The 22,166-nt window shown below is 37.9% G+C and overlaps 1 protein-coding gene across 2 annotated transcripts in view; it reads right to left on the reverse strand.

The window, feature by feature from the left end:
• The window catches only part of SMAP1 (small ArfGAP 1), an 86,852-nt gene that overhangs the window by 1,720 nt on the left and 62,966 nt on the right, over positions 1-22,166 (reverse strand). For both annotated transcript variants that reach the window (XM_061358567.1, XM_061358566.1), the window contains 4 exons: positions 16,260-16,344; positions 5,963-6,090; positions 2,482-2,647; positions 1,530-1,858 (listed from right to left, as the gene is read on the reverse strand). In XM_061358567.1, the coding sequence (XP_061214551.1) occupies positions 1,530-1,858; positions 2,482-2,647; positions 5,963-6,090; positions 16,260-16,344 (708 nt within the window). The remainder of the gene's footprint in view (positions 1-1,529; positions 1,859-2,481; positions 2,648-5,962; positions 6,091-16,259; positions 16,345-22,166) is intronic.

Here is a 22,166-nt window from a genome sequence, read left to right on the forward strand (position 1 = left end):
CCTTGCCTTCTGAAAAATTAATGCCTACAGACAAGCCAGAACCCAGCTGTACAGACAGAAGAGATGTTCAGCAAAAAGGCATTTGGAGCAACTAATAACCAGAGCCGATGGTTTGCATAAGCAACACTAGATTCAAGTTACAGATAAAAGTAAACACAAACTAATCTTTCAGGGTAAAGCTCAGCTTTGTGGTTCTACACGTGTACCTGCAAAAACAACCCATTATTGAACATGGACATTTTTAAAAAGCAGATGAAAGCATGCTTTAGCTAGCTGTTAATCTCTTCTGGAGAAGAATTCTTAGGAAGCAGACTCTATAAAGCACACTATGCTAACTGGCAAAGCAAGCTCTCCCCCTTTCAACTGAGCTAGAGCTTAGATCACAGTTCCCCTACGGACTGGAGGATGTCAGCATGCTGGTAACACCTGATGCGCCAGGAGTACGGAAACATGTAAGAGCTTGTTCTCTGAGCCAACCTTTACTATATACTTAATAAGAAGCATGATTTTAATTTCAAAGATGATGCAGGTCTTTTTAAAGCTACATACCTAAAAAAAGACTTAGCAGTAAATCCACAGCTTTTTTTTTTTTTTTTTTTTTTCAGCTTGACATTTTGAAATTCTCACCTTTTACAAACTACTTTTCAAAGCAGAATGACAGCCTGGTTTATCCATGTAAGAAATCCTGCTCACCTTCATAAATGGTCACACCACAGGACTGAAGCAGAACAGTAAAAATTAACATAAACCAGTCTGAGCAAGTCACTAAGGCTCACTCCCTGAATTACCAGAGTAAGCAGCATGGAATTATTATATTGTTCTCATAATTCAAATGATAGTATGACAAAAATAGTTGCTATTATCCACACTGAACTCTGAAGGAATCATTTAGGTTTGTTCCCCTCTTACCCAATAAACTCTCAAATTCCCAGGTTCCAAGATGTTTCATTGGATGGTGTACAAATATAGTACACTAAGTAACACTAGCATATGAGTAAGAGTACACTAACACTTTTAGAGAATCTTTTAGAAATTTAAGAACATAGCAGAGAAATGCTACAGATAAATAATAGATTAGCCTAAGCAAATTATTTACAGGAGAAGGTTAGAGTGCCCAGCACTCCACGTTCCCCTGAAATTTACCTTGAAGCCTGTAAATGAAAGTACTGATTGTAAATGGCTGTTCTCAAGCGATTAAATTTTGCTTTTATTTACAAGGCAGTGATTATATTTCAGTATTTTGTAACTACAGCTAAGCTAGTTTTGTACCTGTCTAGTTCAGATGCCAGGGTGAGAGCAGCTGCAGAACCTGGGCTGACTCTGCTCTACTTTGGCAACATTTATTCTCTGCTTAAGTATCAGTTATCTTCAGTTGAATTATCCACTGATTTTTTTACATGGTCCTATGAGCAGTTCCTAGCAGTCTGTAACTTGGCCACACCGCTGCCTTCCTCCTACAGCCCACATTGTGTATCTGCAAAGCAGCATCTTCTCTAAAGCACTCTTGTCTGGGAACAGCAAGTCTTTACCTGAGAGAGGTTCCATTGAGCTTGCTGGCTTTGCTGCAATCCATACTTATTTTGTGGCGTGGCCATCTGTCCCACCATTCCACCTTGAGGTCCAACGACATTTTGAGGAAGTCCCATCACACCAGTTTGTGTAGTACCAGTAAATCCATTGGGCATTCCCATTCCTACCATCACGCCTGTGCTCTGTCCCATGACTGGCACCGATTGTCCCATCATGTTTCCCATCATCCCAGTTGCTGCAGGCACAGGGACTCCCATGGCTGGAAAGCTTTGAAAATGAGTTGGTGGTTGTGTGGTAAATGGCATAGAAGATGACCCCATGAACATACCTGCAGCAGAGAAGGCAATATTTCAGCAAAAGCGTTTTGTGATGTTCTCCCTCATCACCTAAGTCTGAAGTGCACCACACTAATTTTAAAGGATAACTTTGTCAAGCTGTACATCAAAGCTGTTAATGTAGTTTCTGGTAAAGGCAAAAAATTGCTTAAAAACTCTCAAAGGTGACTTGTCACCATAGGTTAACTACCAAAAAGAGTCTGGCAAATTCCTCTGGTGAACCAGAAGCTTTTAATGGCAGTACTGGAGGTCTTTGCTTTCCCACCAACGGAGCTGAAATCAAGATACGACCTCTGTCCTGATCCTGGCAGTCGCTTTGCACAGTGGAGACTCTCACCTCAAGCGATGAATTAGGGAGCAGAAGCTGAATTCACAAACCTTTCAGTAAACTGTGTACTTGATAATTTGAACAGCTATAAATAAAATCACACACTGCTTTGTTTTTCTTTAGCTTCTGTATTACATTTCAGTACCTTTCTCATTTTTATAACTGATAAAAATCTCCATTTTAATATAGGCAGCAGGTAGCCAACTGCAGTTTTACACTTGTAGCAGATAACTGTTCTAGGTAAAGCTTACAATAGGACCACGTAGAAAGCTTTGCAAAATTATTTACCAGGAGCATTTTGCTGCTGCATGGTTCCTGTGCCATACAGTGACAAGATGGAGTCTTTGGAGAGCTGTTTCTTGGCTGACTCTTCGGATTTTGTTTGCTCAGTGAACAGATCAAGGTCCCCAGGTGCCGCAGACAAACTGGCAGCTGCTGGTTTAGTGGAAGTGCTCTGGGAAATAAAGGTCAAGACAGACTACTGAATGAAACCTGCTAAAGGTGGGACATTAAATATTTACTACACAGCCTCACTCCTGAACCAGGTTAACCCCAGTTCATCTACAGAAGTTAACTTTAAGTAAACAAGGATTTAAAAGGATGTGGTATGACCAAAGAAGGAAATGCAATACATATGATACAGAAGAACCACCAGACTGAATGGAGGTTACAAGGAAAACTAAATCCCCAACCAGCTCCAGTGTGTACACATACAGATTATTAATTCCCGTTGCTCCGACGTTTTTCATCAGTGAGAAGCATAAATCATGAGCTGTAGTTAGATTACGAAAAATAATTAGGAAATCACAAGGAGATTGCAATTCACATCTCATTAATCCTCATGTAGGCAGAATAGATTAAAGAAGAGCTAAAACAAAAGAAGAAGTGGTTTGAAATAAACTACTACAAGAAAAACGGTATTTTTGGAGAAAGGGCAAAAGTAAAGTTTTGGTTGATTTACTTAAAGTAATAAAATTTCTAAATTACACAATTTATAATTGGCTTAAAGTTCCTTAAGCACATTGCATTTATTGAGAAGGCCTAATTAGAGTCTTCAGTACAGGAAAGACATGGACCTGTTGGAGAAGTCCAGATCAGGGCCACAAAAATTAGAGAGATGGAGCACCTCTCCTATGAGGAAAGGTTGAGAGAACTGGGGTTGTTCAGCCTGGAGAAGAAAAGTTTCTGGGGAGATCTCAGAGCAGCCTTTCAGTTCTTAACAGGGGCCTAGAAGAAAGATGGGGAGAGCCATTTTAGCAGGGCCTGTTGCAATAGGATGAGGCGTAATGGTTTTTAAAAAGGGCAGATTTCAGGTTGGACATGAGAAAGGAGTATCTTCACTGTGAGGCTGGTGAGACACTGGAACAGGTTGCCCAGAGAGATGGCAGACACCATCCTAGCTAAGAATGACAGACCTTCACTCAGTTCCTATACAATGTTTGGCCACACAACCCCTGTTGTAAGAGCTATAATTTAGCTATGCCCACTTTACATACTAAACACATATCGTACATACAACATACACATCACTAAACATACAAAATGTCTTTCATCCTTTTTTCTGTCCAAGAACACTGCATAGTGGATAAATCTATACCATTTCTCTCCGTGAATACTGCATAGCAGATAAATCTATAGCATATGCCTTTTGTCTAGTTTTATAGCAGGAGCTGGTTAAATCAACTCTTTTTAAACCCCCTTGTGTTTACTAATGGGCAAAATTCTAGGAAAAAAGTTATTCCGTCACATGTTGCTCTTTACCAGTCCTTTATAAATTCAACAGCTTTTACTAGCATCTAGCTATAGGAAAGAGCAGGAAGAAATACTCTAAGCGGTTTTGAAACCTGTAATAAAGACACATATCTTGACAGCAGAGTCAAAGTGCATATGATTCTGAATGCTCAAGTGACATTTGAAAAAGCAAAAACAAGCAGGTCTGTTTTCATTTTGAAATCATGTCTTGGCTATGTCAGTGGTTATAAATCCTCAGGTTTGCAGACATCACATTGTTTTACTCTCATAATAAAACATTCAAGCAGACATTTCTGTGCACCAGAGTGCCATAAAACCATGTGCATTTAGCACTAAATGCTGCCTTCCAGGTTAAGCTAGAAAAGACAAGCAATTCTGTGAAAAATTAAGTCATACATTGCTTCTACAAATCAGACTGAGGAACAACATTAAATTCTCTTCTTTTTCTATGTTCAGAAATCCCACTGTGGCATCTCAGAAGCACTTACACTCTGTAGAACATCATGGTAAATATCTTCTGAGTAAGAAAGCAAGCCACACTACTCCACATTTGGTCCCTTCTATTTTAATGCATTCTGTTAATGGATATTAAAGCAAGTACTACTCATCTCAACTTAAGAATCTGCCATAGATATCTAGTCTAAATTTTCCAATTCCAAAGACAGGAACTCACTGTTTGGGTGCTCATCTGCAGAAATCCCCAGGTGGCTGAACAACCTGGGTGGCTTAAGGCGTGGTGGGAAGCTTGCTCTATCTATAGCTTCATGATTAAAAAGAAATGTGGTTTAAGTCTCTAAAATCCTATCTAGCACATTGCACAAAGACAGCCCTCAGCAACAAGTAGGGGAAGGAACAGTAATGGTTAAGGAATAAAAATTACAATCAAATCTGCTGAACAACATGGATATCCTGTGATCAACATGATCAAACAGAAAATTTGGAAATGAAATTACAATATGCCAGTTCAGTCAGAATTCCTTTCCATCATCATCCCTTCCATTTCATGTATTATGAAAACTACTGGATAAACAAGTACATATCACAGGTCCCAAACCATGAATTCAAGAATACAAACAGTTCTTTCCAGTTCAGCAGAGTGAAACACAAAGCCTTCTGCAAAATTAAGCTTCTAAATTACCTTAAAAGGGCCTCAGAGATGGGGAGATGAGCTGAGTACTCCTCCAAAGCCTCCCTCTCAGAAGCCACTCTGGGTAAGGAAGCCTGCACATGCACATTCTGATCTGTACCAGCCCTGTTCAACACCAACATTCTTTGAGGCTGAGAGGTACTTTAAGACAGCTGCAGCTTTAAGGAGCTTCTTTGTGTCCCAAAGCTGCATTTCTCAGCTACTGCAGGTAATGGGGTTGCTTCCAAACTGTTATAGCTATACGAGAGGGAACAGGCCAGGCACAGGGGTTATGCTACCCTTCCTTGAGGAAAGACAGGTATACAAGTTCCAAGATGAGACAAAAGATCAGCACAGGTAGCTGTATTAGTTGTTCTTGATATCCATTCTTGATTTGAGAAACTTGAGACCCCAAATCTTTACCAGCTCTAAGACAGAAGCATCTGCTGTAGCCTCTCCTAAATATCAGCATCATAAAGCAGTAAGAAGTCTTGGAAAGTATGACTTAGAGCCCAATAATCTGAGAACATAAAGTATATAAAAGAACAGCATCTAAAAAAGAACAAGACAAAACAATATAATTGAAAAGAAAACATGACTACCATCACCAAGGTAAGACAATCCAATTTAGCTGAATAACCAGGGAGAATCAGAAGGGCAGACCACACTACCTCCTAATGCTATAATATAACCAAGCAGTATAGATGTCTGAAGGGTTGAAAAAAATCTAGCCATTACTGCTTAAAGGGTTTCCAGCCATAAGTGTGAGAAGTATGAATCTTTTCTGTGTGAGAAGTGTGAATCCTTTCTGTGTGAATGAACAATTCCCTGAAGGAAAATATGCACATGAGTGCACAGATTTACGCACACATGTAACTAAATAAATTTTACCTGAGCAGGAGGTGCAGCAGCTGCTGGTAAAGGATTAGAGATCATTGGACCAAAGATATCCAGGTCATCATTCAGCGTTGTGACAGCAGCAGTGCCTCCATTTGTAACAGATGCTTCAGCTGGACCATCTTAAACAGACAAGAGAATCACATTTAAAGTAAAAATTGTTAATATTTTAAATAATTAAAGCTTCAGACATACACTGACAAACTAACATGGCAATATATTCCAAATTTTCAACACAACAGAATACAGATTGCCACCCTTTGATTTTAAAAAGAATTAAGAACGTTAAAAAATAGTTGATACGTATTTCAGAAAAAGTCACTTTCTCCTTTTACTAAACAATAAAAAGTTATTTTCCAGTGTCTTACACCCACAAAAGTTATCTACCTGAGTGAAAAGATCAATTTCAAGAGCAGAGGTCAATCACTGGAATACCAGCATTAACAATTTGATGATAACGCATGAAACATATGTCTTACTACACCATAGAAACACATAAGGCTGAAGGCAGATGTGAGGCTTAGGCACTTTAATGTTTCTGGAAGTCTACTGTGGAGTCCGACTACTAAAGTGCATGGTTAAGATGCAGTATTTAATTAAACTTATAGGAAGCTTCCAACACTTACTTAAAATAATACAATGCCATCTCTTACGTAACCACAACATTCTTTCCCAGTTAAAAAAAAATAAAGAAAAAAAGACCGAACAGAACAATAGAGTAAGTTTATTACTTAGAAAGAGGGTTTCTCTTTGCTCTTCTCTATTTTTTTAAAAAACAAAAATAACTGTCAGCCTATAGCAAGATTTTTCTCCCTGCATGTCAAATAGTGTAATTTTTCATTACTTTGTTCTGCACACTGCAGTTGGAGACTATCCTCCCCAGTAGCCCAGGATACTCACAAATTGGAGCAACACAGCAGAAGCAGTAAGAAGAACCAGCCACTTCACTAGTCTGGAAATCACTTGACTGGGAAAATATCACAGAAGACCAACAAACAACCAAACACCACACCAACCAAAAACACCAAACCCCACCCCCAACCCAAACCACCCACCCCAAAAAAAAAAAAACACCCACAACAAAACACACAGAAGTCATAACGTCAAAATCTGGCAATATGGAACATGTCAGGAGCTACCAACATCGTGCATATCTTATTCAGGTCTTACAGGGGACATACTGAACTTGTGCCTTAGTATGTATTGGAGCAACACAGCAGAAGCAGTAAGAAGAACCAGCCACTTCACTAGTCTGGAAATCACTTGACTGGGAAAATATCACAGAAGACCAACAAGATTTTTGGCTGTTAACTCATATGGGATGGCACTGCATTCTGAGCCAATCTGTTCAGAAGATTACACTCAGAGATGCCTTCTCATTTCTGTCTGCTTTCCAACTCCAGTGGAAGTTGGCCACCCTTTAGCTGCCTTGCATGAAAGTGTTTGTTTATTTTAAAAGTAAAGACTGTGACTGCCATATATCTGAAAACTTGACACAGAAGTCATGAACGTCAAAATCTGGCAATATGGAACATGTCAGGAGCTACCAACATCCGTGCATATCTGTATTCAGGTCTTACAGGGGACATACTGAACTTGTGCCTTAGTATGTATTGGAGCAACACAGCAGAAGCAGTAAGAAGAACCAGCCACTTCACTAGTCTGGAAATCACTTGACTGGGAAAATATCACAGAAGACCAACAAGATTTTTGGCTGTTAACTCATATGGGATGGCACTGCATTCTGAGCCAATCTGTTCAGAAGATTACACTCAGAGATGCCTTCTCATTTCTGTCTGCTTTCCAACTCCAGTGGAAGTTGGCCACCCTTTAGCTGCCTTGCATGAAAGTGTTTGTTTATTTTAAAAGTAAAGACTGTGACTGCCATATATCTGAAAACTTGACACAGAAGTCATGAACGTCAAAATCTGGCAATATGGAACATGTCAGGAGCTACCAACATCCGTGCATATCTGTATTCAGGTCTTACAGGGGACATACTGAACTTGTGCCTTAGTATGTATAGGAAATGTAGGGCAGCTACAGCAGCCACAATGTCAAACTGACTTCAGCATATGTAAAATCCCCAGCCTATTTTTTAAACACTTACTCTCTCATACAGGGAATTATGAAACAACCAAGCGTAAGGGTGCTGGTCTGCAATTCCTTCAGAGTGAGTAGTTGCTTTGGTGACTACTACAGATACACAAATTATTTTATAGTCTAATTTAGTATCAAACATGAACATTAACAGCTTGATTTTGCCAATTCTCAAATCCACTTCATGTCAAAGGGAACTTTAAACTAAATTGCACTTGCTAGCAATAGCAAGCAGACCCAATGGCAAAGACCAAAATACACTAAAGACAGGGATATGAGAAGCACAAAGTGAGTGGCCTTCACAAGAAACTGAATCTTAGCAAGTGTATTTATTACCCAAACTTGTGCCAAGTTCATGAGGATAACTGTCTGCAAGAATTAAGAAAGACCAAACAACACAAAGGCAAAACAAGCATGGGAATAGCTTGGCAATATTTGATCCTCAATGCTGAGTAAACAGTGAGCAGCTTGAACAATGACCATGGGGTAAAGTACCTACCTAAGCCCGTTTCACTACCCTGTCGTGATTTGACTTTGCTGGAAGGACTGCCTTTCCAACAACTATGCAAACTGAAGTTACAAACTCATCTGTGAGTTTGGGTGGCATGATTTAGTGCGAGGTGTCCCTGCCCATGGCAGGGGGGTTGGAACTAGATGATCTTAAGGTCCTTTCCAACCCTAACTATTCTATGATTCTGACAAAGCTACTTACATCTTAGCACAAAGGTCTCCTTCCCTTATTTCTGTTCCGACAAATGGAAGTTAGTGGACAGAAAAACGACCATCTGCTCCACCATTTCATCTACACCAGTGTTTTCAGATGTGTGTAAACGTACTGGCAATTTAACTAACAAGCTTATTCTGAAGTCATTCTGCTGACAGACAATTCCAAAAAGATCTCCCCAAAGGCTCACTGTTTCAGATAAATTCAGGAATGAACTGTGCATAGTATTCATGCAAAACGATTGTCTGGAATTAATAATTTAATGTTCTAAATTTCTCAGTAAGGCACATGTATTAAAAAAAGTCTCTCTTGTCATATTCCAAAGTGGTTCAGTTTCGCTGAACATAAAGTTTAACTGAAAATTTAAATGTAATCATTTATTAAACCAAGCATTTCATGCATTTAGAACATTCACAAGAAAACACATCTGCAAGAACAAAGTATTTAAAATGCTACTTATAAATTAAAACTATGAAAACCCAGGGTTTTGCTAGACTGCCTCTGTAAGTGTTATTTGGTAATGTACATACCTTTTATCTCTTACTGAATTTTACAATACAAAATAAATACACAGTCTCTATGAGTACAGAAAACAGACATTTTGAATTACTGTTTACAACACAATTTTAAGCCTGAATGAGTAGTATTAACAGATGATCCTGTCTTACTGATTTCTCAAAAAGTGTATTAAATAGAATACCTATTTATACCTATTAAAAAGCAACTCTGAAAACATTCCCTCCTCCCCTGAATCAAAAAGATTCCATAAAGAACTATATTTCAGAATCCAGAAGAAACCTAACAGTGGTTTCACTTCAGTTTATTACCTGTATCAATATTAGTATCTTTAAATACACATATGCATGCAGGCATTCACAAGACTTTTATGTCAACATAATAGTTCACACTTCTTATATAGAGAGCATTGGAATGGGTTGCCCAGGGAAGCTGTGAATGCGCCACCCCTGGGGGTGTTCAAGGCCAGGTCGGACAGAGCCTTGGGTGGCATGGTTTAGTGTGAGGTGTCCCTGCCCATGGCAGGGGGGTTGGAACTAGATGATCTTAAAGTCCTTTCCAACCCTAACTATTCTATGATTCTATGATTACTGGTATTGGCGATTTCAATGCATCAGGTCATGGATCAGGAAGCACTTCCTCCTTTCCTTTCTCGTTTTAAAGTATTTTCGCAATATAAGAAAGATACTCCAGCAGAGTTCTGAGTTCTAAATCATTGTAAGTAAATTACTTTTCACTCAACTTCTGCTGCCTACCATTAAAAACTGATTAGAAGAGGTGGCGTGTATTTGACAGAAGGAGACGTGGCTGTAGTCTTTCCAGGAAACAGGTGAAAATCAGATTAAGTTATACAGACCTGTATGAATATTTTGAGAAGTTTACAGTTTCAACCATCACAAAATTGCTCTGAATCAACTGATTTCTTATCAACAGTACTTCCACTGCTTTTATGGAAAATACATCCGTAGCTAGGAATGAAGTTTTAGATGTGGCAGAAGCCATTGGAATGAGCACAGGCAAGGCAGAACTTCCATGCTCAGTCAGAGAAGGTAACATGGAAAGTCAATAGATGCTGTCCTTCATTTCAAACTCTTAGCTGTGGTCCCCAAACTTCTCTTCTTACAATTTATGACAATATGACAGAAAACATCCAACTGCTGTCTGCCATACTGTGCAACAGCAGATGCTGCCTCTGAATTCAGATCAGGAAGTATTGTTTAAATTTGACAGCAGAAACAAAAGCTATTTACTGGGATATTTAGTGAGTGAAAGGTTCTAGTAAAGTTCACCTTTACAGTTCTTTTCTGTATACATTTTATTAATGCCTGACATGACAATTTCCAATTCAGTGCTGGCTTTAGTTATGAAACCTTTCATATACACCATTAATCCTTGGTATATTTATCTGTCCTAACAGTGAGAATGACCAGCAGAAGAGCTTTAAAGGCACGAGAAGGTAACACAAGAAAGAAGGTCTGCTCTTAAGCTTTGCATTGTGCCTCTGAAACTCATTTCCTATGGGGCAAACTATTTACAAGAAGTTTGTTACTAAGCTGCCATGTATTTTTATATATACAACCATTTATGGCAGCCATACCAAGACTTGCAGTAGAGGGAGAATATGCATATGATTATTTATTATACCAAATTACTAAGAAGACAGAACAGAGAGAAATGGTTCAATACTGGGGCAAAGATACAAAACAATATTTGCCTGTCTGAAATTATTGTAGAGCTATTTATTGCATTAATAAAATTTTGTTTACTGATAAAACCTTTGCAGAAGTGAAAAAGCATTCATGGGGAGGCCATTTCTATATAATACTTCTTAAAATAGAATGTGGAAAGCCAGAAAGATAACAATACTGTATGCTTTAAGTGGTTGTAATGGTTTCCATTTTGGGTAGATACATTGCTTACTTAAGCATAGTCTTAACATAACAGCAATACTATAAATATTAACGTGTTTACAAGCTCAAGAAATGATTCCATGCAAACCTTGAGAGGTTCAACAAGGAAAAGTGTAAGGTCCTGCAGATGGGCCAGGGCAGCTTTTGGTATCAGTAATAGGTGGGGGATGAAGGGACTGAAAGCAACCCTGCAAAGGACTCAGGATACTGGTGGATGTAAAGCTGGACATGACTAGACATGCATCACAACAAGCATGACCAGCAGGTCAAGGGAAGTCATTTTTCACCTCTACTCTGCTCTGATGAGACCCCAGTTGGAGTACTGTGTCCAGCTCTGGGTCCACCAGCATAAGATGGATTTGAACCTGCTGGAGCAAGTCCAGAGGAGGGCCATGAAGACAATGAGAGGGCTGGAACACCTCTCCTACGAAGACAGGCTGAGAGAGTTTGGCTTGTTCAGCCTGGAGAAGACAAGGCTAGGGGAGACCTTATAGCAGCTTTCCAGTATCTTAAGTGGGCTTATAAGAAATATGGGGACAAACTCTGTAGCAAGACCTGTAACAAAAGAACAAAGGACAATGGTTTTAAACTAAAAGACGGTAGATTCAGACTAGGTCTAAAAAGAATATTTTCACATTTAAGGTTGTGAGGTGCTAGAACAGGTTGCCCACAGAAGTTGTGGATAGCCCATCCCTAGAAACATTCTAGGTCAGGTGGGGTTGGACAGGACTCTGAGCAACCCAGTCTAGTTGAAGATATCCCTGCTTACTGCAGCAGGGTTGGACTAGATGACCTTTCAAGGTCTCTTAAAACCCAAACTATTCTTTGATTCTATGAGTCTATGATCTATAGATGCATTCATGATATTTATGTACTTCTAAATAGATCTTTATAATTTTTTAAATGCAGCTTTCCAACTCATGACCAAACATGCTGCTTTGGCACTTACCAAATAATACCAACAAATGTACATTTCTCACTTATGCAACATCCAGCTGCATTTCATATCATGATTAAGCTCTCAAAATCTCACAGGATTCCTTCAGCGAACATTTCTCACACACAAGCAGATAAGCAGCTTTCAGCATATCGCACTTCCCCTCCAACTACGCTGGACGAATGCCCCATACATCACATTCAGTTAACAGTAACAGCCTAGTAAATTTCTTATCTTCTGCTCATTCACTGTAACTTACTAACAATGGTTATTCCAGAATTTAAAATTGTCTATTTTATGAAGGGCACATCTGTTCCTATTGTCTAGGGACAACATGGTAAAGGATGTAGAATATGTAAAATGTACATTCTTTCTTTCTGATAATTCTATAAACTAATAGTTTAAAAATACTAATTTTTCATTTTTTTCTGTATGTTGAAATAATTTCCAAGTGATGCACCTTGACAAACAGAATGATCAAAAATTGGCTGTGTAATATTTCAAAGAAAGATTCCCACTATCACACATAGCTATCATACACTTTTTTACAAGTACTTAAGAAATCTATTTACATCTACCTGGCCTAAGTGAAGAAAGCTACCTTGAAACACAAAACCTGCAAAAGTAGCAGACAGCACAAGGTTAATACCAGAGAGATTAAAATACAGCACTGTTAATGACCTAAGTGCTGAAAAACCATGGTTTACACGCTGTGACTTTCAAACTGAAAAATGTTTCCCATAATTCTCCTATTAAAAATCAATGTTATAAAATCCCATACTATTGATGTAAGAATCAATTTTAAGTCCCCACATTTTCAGTAGTGCACAATTTCACTGCGGACAAGAACCAAATAATTGAAGAGGTACTAAAAAAGCAGCTTCAGTTTTAGCCGACAGAAATAGGCTGTGATTTCTCACAGTGTGAGAAAGAGACAGAAGGAATTTGGAGTTGCACAGCAAGAACACTGACAGTAGTGCTTGTGGAGAACGTAAGAATACTTAGCTTGTACATGTGCATTTCCCCACCTTTCTATGTCTGGAGCACTGAACTAAAATCTACTCTGAATCAAAAGGCCAAAAGCCACGAATCCTGTTGGATCATCAGAAAGAGAACATCCAAATAGCATCTAAATAATAAACACACTGAAGAGAAACTCCAAGGAACCACATGCATCTATGTAAAAAACCTCAGATGAAACACAAACGTAACAGTAGAGTCACTGAGGATATTATGCCACTTCTGCTATTACAAGATTTAAAGATACAATTTGCCTAAGCATACTATATTGAAAAATTTGAAAATTGCAAAGAAAAAGAAGAACAATTTACATTGTCTAACTACTGCTTTCACTGAGTAAGTCCTATCTCACAGGACGTTTACCTTCTGCTAAGGTTACTGTTAAAAACCCAACTGAGACATAATGAGCAATGATCCAAAGGTTAACCCCATACCCAAAGCCAGCACTGAGGCTTACTCAAGAAAATACTTTGCATGAAGCTGGGATGTTTTGAAAGCCAAAATTATTCTAGCATGAATTGTCATCCATTAAAATTACTTAATTTGCCATCACAAGCAATTCTGACCTGCCCTAGTAAAAAAGGTACTGCTGCTTTTCATTTGCAGAAATGAAGTTGTAAGAGAATGAATCCTCATTAGAAACATGTCAACTCAGTAAGAAGAATGAGCTATGCAATCATATCCATTTTAATATTGTTTGATATGACATATCAGACATCTTAATTGGCAGTGTGCTGCTGCAGCAAAAAAGGCAAAAGGGATTCTGGGCTGCCATCAGCAGGGGCATTACTGAGATCAGATGTGATCATCCCACTCTCCTCAGCACTTGTCAGGCACAGGCCTGGAGTCTGTGTGCAGTTCTGGTCCCCACAATTTAAGAAAGATTTATTAATAGAAATCTAGATAGATTTCTAGACTGATGATAGATAGATAGATAGATAGATAGATAGATAGATAGACAGACAGACAGACAGACTGGAGAGGGTCCAAAGGAAGGCTGTGAAGATGGTCAAAGTGGTGGACAACCTGCCCCATGAGAAGACACTGAAGAAATTGGATCTTTTCTCCCTGGAGAGGAGAAGGCTAAGGGTGGATCTCACCCTGGTATGCCAGCCTTACACTAGGAAGGGCAGCTACAAAGAGGACAGAAGCTCTCTTCACAAGGAGCCACATGTGCAGCAACAGGTACAAGTTGCCCCAGAAGAAGTTTCAACTCGACATCAAAAAAATAATTTACAGCAAGATCAACTACCTGAACAACCTCCCTATGGATGTGGTAGTCTCCATCTCTGGAGGTTTCCAAGATGCAACTGGATGCTAGATATTCACATGCAGACAGACTCCCTTTCCCAAAGTCGGGCCAGATGGTCTTTCGAGGTCCCTTCCAACCTGGGCTACTCTATGGTTTCTGATACATTGGGTTGAAATGATCTTTCTTTTAATACTGTCTAAAGCAGTCTACTGCAAACATTAATTGAAAGACAGCTCTCCAAATGAAATATTCAGGTCTGCTCTCACTAACCACATTTCCACAGCAGCTCAGTGGAATTCAAGTGCTACTAACTTATTACACTGCTTTTCAATTTGTTGTTTAAAAGATCTTTAAACACTCCCTCCTCTAAAATTATAGGGTTTTAACATACAAATTATAAACTTTGCCCTTTGTATAACTCACTGAAGAAGCACAGCTGTTGAACACCAATTATAAAACTCCTTCTATTGCACATTACATCTCAAAAGTTAGGCTATGCAATCCATGTTCATTATCATATCGTAAAATTGTTACCAAGATGCTTTTCAAATTGTGACTAAAAGGGTACAGAAGCCTAGCAATCTCAAACCCACATATTGATTAAATTTTAGGTCTTAATTAGTTTGCTGGTCTGCTAAAGGAAAATAAAGGAGAATCAGCTTTTAATCAAGTTTAAATTACCTTTTTTAAAAATAGATTCATTCTACATGCATAACCTAATTTGTACTGCGTTAACTAAGATTTGCTTGCCTCTGGTAGCAGATTACTTGGAATGAGATACAAACCACAACACGTACATAGCTGGTACAAAACCAGTATTTTACAGCTACTCTAGGAAAACAACATGCATTCTGAATTATAGTGTTAATTCTAAAACAGAGAAAAACATTGTTTTGTTGCAACATTATTCACACCTGAAAATCAAAGCTTAAGAAAAACCCACTTTTTTTTTTTTACAAAGTCAAGTTTCTAAAATAATTACATTTGAAAGACTCATCAGCCTGCTCTAATATCCTGTAGAAATTATGTAGAAATTTTAAAAATCTCCAACATCATACTGCTATAAATGGAATACTCCTAAGATCCACTCACAACTCTCAGAAAATTTTCCACTGAAATAAAAGGACTGTAATATTTCATTCCTCCAGTTCCATTTTAAGATTCTACCAAATGGAAAAAACCCCCACACTTACAGTAACACTAGATAAATGAAAGGTAGAGTTTATAATTATGGCCTTCAACAAGCAAAGAAAAGGCATAAAACCCCCAAAAGTATAGCTAGATAGTGCAATTTAAATTATTCAGGTCCAAACAAGTTCATTTACAAGGCAAATAGACAGTTACCTGCCAGTCAGAAAACAAAAGGTATATTGGATAAAAATGAGATGGCCACAGTCAGAACACAATACTGAAATGCCCAATGCATTAAGTTTCACAAGGTACTAGTCAGCTGCAACCAGTTTACTGTTCTTCTAATACAGGAATTTTATGATATGAGGTACTTTAGATACACAATTCAGATGACCTCAACATTTTCAATAAAAAGTACACTTGTACCATAAATATTGAAATACCACAACCCATAAGCCCTTTGAAAATCACTTTGATAACTTCCCTTTCCCACAGGAGCTCATTACTCTCCTTAGCGAAAACACAACTATTGATAGACCCCTATGGCATTTCCTTTATAGTTTCAAATTCATAGACTCAATCTTACGGTTTTCAAATTCATCTAACTATCAGTAAGCACAGAGAAAATAAAAGTATACCTGTTAAATATAAAATGATGTATCTGTGTTTGATTTAAGAACAGATAATTATGTATTGCTTACCAAGTCCTAAAAGGTCAATAGTGGGTTCTGATGTCTTTTTTGGACTTGCTTTAGCTTCTGATTGCTGTTCCTCTTTCTTCTGTGGCTTTAAAAGAAACAAAACAAACACAAGTAACCTTTCTGAAAAAGAGAGGGCTTAAAAACAAATCTCATTAAAGACGCTGCTCCTTTATCAGAAGTTAAATCTCTTTACATATTCGTTTATCATAATGACTTTGATTTTAATGAAGTTGCAGTTATGGTCATAAGGGACATGGCAGATGACTGTAAAAATATGGTACTTAATCGATTTTAAAATAAATCTGAGTTCCAGGATAGGTTAAAAATAAGCTGAAATTTTAAACTGAACCACTGCATACCATAAGCTAGGCAAAAAGCCATCTATAATTTGATTTATTGACTAAATTCAGCAATTTCAAATTATACAGTTCTGCAGGGCTGAAAAACCTTAAATGTAAAAATCAGAAGCAGACTAATGACATTATTTAGCCTTCCTGAAAAGAGCACCTGCAGAAAATGCAGACGTTTTAGATACTAAGCACCAACAGACACAATCTGTGTTCATGATCTCTTTTCCTTTGTAAACCTGAAGGCAAATAACAGCATTCCCCTCCTTTGGAAAAGGGAACTCATAGCTGTTTCTTGCCTACAGACTTTCAAAATATAAGATGGCATTGACGGGAAATTTGATGACGAAAATGATTGCATAAATCTTTACAGTTGTTCTCATACCAATATCAAGCTGACCACCCATGCCCATCAAAATATCAATTTTTAAAATTAATACAAACTGGTTTATAGTAGTGATATATATATAGTGTTTGTAAAGAGCAGTCAGGTTTATAGTAGTGATATAATATAGTGTTTGTAAAGAGCAGCCACAAAACTCAAGAGTATTCAAAGATGGCCTAAGTGAACAGAAGCCTGTCACAGTAGTAACACTCCTGTTACGTGAGCAAACCTCACTGAAAACCTCAAAGAGCTGCGATGAACTGAGCTCCATTTTTCTAGGGAACAGGTATTTTCACACTCAAACTGATCCTCTCCAATCTCACGGAGAAATACTTGCTTCCTCTTCCAAAAATAATTATGTTGACTTTACATACCTTATATAAGACCAAAACTGGGAAACTGTGTGCTGGAAAACTATTCCACAGATTCCCTGATTCTATACTGCATTACAACTTTCATCTTAAAGTACGTGATAAGAACAATAGCACACTAATTCCAAGTGCTACCTAATACTGCAGAGAAAAAAAAAACCTCCTATTTGGTATGAGAAAAAATGTATGGTTTTTGAAAGTAGATTTTTGCATATCAAGAATTTTTTTAAAGTGACCATTCAAAATGAAGCTTTCTACAACTTACCATACCTCAGTAAATATGCCATAAAACTTACATTATTATTAACATCAGAATTAACAGCAAGTATTTCAGAACAGAATTTATTTAAGAATTTACACATTTGGTTCTTCTCCAACTCTGTAAGGAACACCCCAGGTCATAGAAGCTGTAAAAAGAAGCATTTCTGATGTGTTTCTTGATTTCACAAAACTGACATTTTTGCTTAAACAGCTTAACAGTTCTGAATATAGAACAACTTCTTTAAACTAAAAAGCAGAACTGTTGGAACTATATTAAATGTGCAAATTTTCATCCCTCCAGATTAGATTTATGATAAGTACCTAAAAGCACAAGCTTGGAGTAAATTAAAGTTTGACAGGGCTGGTTTAGAATGCAAACTTTTCATAACAACCACAACACTTCTGCATATATTAGTAAGTAAATAGAGAGTTCAAACAGCCCTTTCGTTTATTTAGTATTTACCACTGCAGAAAATGGTCCAGCTGAAGAAGGTATAAGGAAACCAATGCCTTACTATATAAAGCATTCTATAGTAGAGATCATACCATCTTTCTGGGTCTGGAGCAGATGACCTCCAGTGGTTCCTTTCACCCTATATAATTTTGGCACAAACAAGGTGTTGAAACTTTCCAAAAAGAACAGAAAGGGAAGTCACCCTGGAGCTACTGGAAAATTTTATTCCAAATCATAATGAGAAATTTGATGTTTAATTTCTTTTCTGGTAGTTTTGCTCCAGCAGGACTCATACATGACTAAGCTTTCTGTAGAGTGGTCTTTTGAGATGTTAAAGCTAAATACTGCGCAGAGTAAGCACAGAAGCGTGCAACAGGAAAAAAAAGCCAAACCGCCATGTAACAAGACAGTGACATTTCTTAAACTTAATGTTTAATTTAGTTTTGTGCTTTATCTAAAAATTAATGCATTTTGTAGAGGTACAATATAGCATGACAAATGCTTGGGAATTCAGCAGCACTAAGATTCATCTCAGTTTCTATTACTAGGTCTGCTTGACTCCCACATCAATTATTTTTAAGTACTGACACCAGTCCTAGATAAACTATTCTTTGTCAAGTCCTTTGGAAAAAGGCTGCATAAAAATAGGAGACTAAGCAATATTAAATAACCTGAAAATAGCATTAAAAATCTGCTATGAAAAAACAAGTAGGAGGAAACAGGTACACAATTTTGTGCAATTATTTTTAAGTGAAGCCTTCAAGGTTACTTGGGACTACTATTCTTTTACAACATTCAAGTTTGACTCAGCAACATATGTAGTTTTATTAAGTGAAGTACATAGTTATAGCAATTCCTAGATATATTTACTTTGGGTCATATATTAAGAGCTTCTCATTCAAAATCTTCATTATGGTACTAGCACATGCCTCTGAGACACTGTCCTCACAAGCAGCAGAGCATCAAAATATCTTTGATATGCAGGCCTTACATTTCCATTTTTTTCACACAAATGTTCACATACACTTCAAGGTTATTCTCATGTTGGAATATCTAGTGAAAGCAAGCAATGTCCTCTGCCTTAAATTACTCTGAGATTACTGAAAAACAGTCTATTTGCAGATATCACTGAAAGAGACTGAAGCCAGAACAAGCCTCCAGGGATTCGATTCTTTTGCATCCTCCACGTGATCAGCTTATTGTGCAGCATGACTTGGAATTTTCTGCCTTAAGTAAAACTGAGCCCTGGTTTGAGAAGAGACACAATAACCCATTTAAGTTATTCCTTGTTCAGCACGTATCAGGTACTTCCTCCAACTTAAGGAGGCAAATAAAGAATTAACCTTGCAACCTTTCATAAATATTTTCACTGATGAGGCACATGTCTTAAGCAGAGGAGCTTAAAACTGATAGTTTAAAGCAAGCCAGTGCATAAGCCTGCTAAAGCATATTTTTAAGCAACGTAGATTTCTTAGACACATTGAGCTGATGCCTTCATTTGTGAGAGCTGCACTACCAGTGCGCTTCCAATTCACAGAGATAGTGGCCATGATTTAATCAATCTTGTTCATTTTCCTACCCTTTAATCTCTTTTAGATTTCTAGTCCACCAGGTTTTCGAAGAAAAGTTAAAAGAATCATACTGACGTTTTGAGTTTTGTTTTGCTGAAATTCTGACTAATTCCTTAAAGATCAAAAGAACATTATAGTAGAAAGCTTCCCAGTTTACATAAAATGAGAAAGCCTTCCATTCCATCATGAAAGGTAACACACCAGTGTTTTGGCTATTGCTGAGTGGTGCTTACATAGCATCAAGGCTTTTTTGTTTTCCCTGCTCTGCTTTTGCAGCAGGTAGGCTGGAGGCAAGTATGAAGTTGGAAGGATACACAGATGAGACAGCTGACCTGAACTGACCAAAAGGTTGCTCAATACCATATGATGATGTGCCCTCTGAACTTTGCCCCATCAACAGATGCCATACTGATGTAATGCATTTGATAACCCTATCGTTTTAGCTTTTTTTGTTTTGCATGAACATACTGCTTTTTTGCTACTTAAAGCAAGTCAACCTCTAAGCACCTCATTCGATAAATTCAAGGACTGTATAGGCACAAACATATATATATATGCATACAGCAATACTTCCACCACTGTTGGTCTATTTTCTTCATAACCACCTTCTCTTCCCTTTCTCCAGTGTTCTACAGATTTTGCCAAGCAAATAGAAGGGGGACGTTAGTCAAGTGAATCAACCTATATATGGGACTTGCCCTACAAACCACAGTGAATTCCCATGTTGTGTTTTCCCACTAAAGCCTAATGTGTACGAGTCTCAAAGCCCTGAATCTGAGTAATATAGCTTTGCAGTCAACTCATCCAAAGGTAAACTCCCATTCCCTGGAACGGGCAACTATGTTTTCTCGCAGACAGCAAGTCTGCAGCAGATGGGATGGTGAAGAACATTAAGTAACCCCTGAAGCGTAAGCCGCATACTGCAGGAAGTCCAGTGTCTCAGTGAGGCATTTCATAAGATTTTGTTCAGCCAGCTATTTTTGGAGATAACCATTAAATGAGTAATTCATTCTGCCAGAGAGAAAAAAATAATGAAAGCACTCCTTCTTCCTCTGGGCAATGATTACAGTGCAGCACATGCAATGTTGTCAACAAGGGGTATGGTTATCTCATGAGGAAGACAAAAAGGAGGGTCAGTACCACTATGACTGACAGGCAGTCACCTATTAAATTCATATACATAGCAGAATACTATGAGGTCTATTGCTAATGCTACCGGTGGTCCCTTTCTGTGAAACAACAGCTTCTCCTTTCTCAACTCTCAGCACCATGCCCATGAAGTAGCATGTCTGGCTACTTCTACTGGCGTAGAAGGGTGGGTAGGGGAAGACAAGAGGGAAGTGGAAAGCTTTACACCAGCTTGCTTGGTTGGCTGAATAGACAACAATATGAGGTCTCAGAAGTGTTAAGAGTTTGAAGGAGAAAAAAATAATAATATTCAGCAGTGGTATCTAGCAGCAACTACACTGCTTTGTTTTTATTGTAGTAAAATAGGGGAACAAACTAAATCTGCAAAATTGTTATGGACACTACACTCCTTTAAAAACATTTTTTAATACGACCATACACTCCAGAGCATATGATCAGTCCAAATTCTGCATTTGTGAGCTACTCTTCTGCACCTCCCTATTTACCAGATGATGCTCCTCTGACAGAGGCAGCTGAAGGCAGTTTGCACTGGAATTGGCAATGGTGAAACAAACTTGGTTTGAAAGTGCCAGCACACAATGAAAATAACTGTGCTTATTTTTCCCTGTAAATGAGTGACTTCGGGGAAAAAAGAATAACATTAGGTAATTCAAGTTTCCATTTTCTGCTTCTGTAACCTTATGGTAATTATCTTCACATGTACAAAATTTAAGGGTTTAACAGTTCTAAAAAGATATGACACCCAATAGAAATGTAACACACACCCCCAGTGCTTTAAAAACAAGTGGAACTTTTGCTGAATTCACTAGTACAAGATATTAATATAAATAATATACAAGGTTTCATCACCAGCATTTAGGATTAACATTGACATCCTTCTCATTCACATTACTCAAGAGCATTACAAGAGGTAGCATACATGGTGCAACTTGTAAGCCACAGGACTAACAGCTCTGAAGGACAAAAACTCTCCAGCCAGAGCAATCATAAGTTTCCAGGAAACATCTATTCTGAAGCAAGATATCAGCCACTGTCAAAAATCTGATTTATCAGCTGTCCAGTCCAGTTATCTGCTCCTATTTTCTTTCATACTTTAATATTACACACACAAAAAATATTTCTCTGCACATTTTCCTCCATTTTCTACTTCAATGAAAAATTAAAATGAATCTGGAATTCAGTCTATTTCATAAACAGCTGACTACCCATGCATTCCTTATTTCTATACCCAATCTTAACTACAAGAAACCATATGAAAGCGGAAGATCCATCAAATAATTTAGTAAAAAGCACTTCTAACTTAAAGCAATTTCCAGTTTACTCACTAAAGCTCACAGATGCTTCTACGGTTACTGAACAAAAGTCCTCC

Source organism: Neopsephotus bourkii, unplaced genomic scaffold (assembly GCF_033783945.1).
Source record: "Neopsephotus bourkii isolate Nb327-2 ecotype Australia unplaced genomic scaffold, CSIRO-AGI_Nbou_v1 NB_947, whole genome shotgun sequence".
Classification (NCBI taxonomy): Eukaryota; Metazoa; Chordata; class Aves; order Psittaciformes; family Psittacidae; genus Neopsephotus; species Neopsephotus bourkii.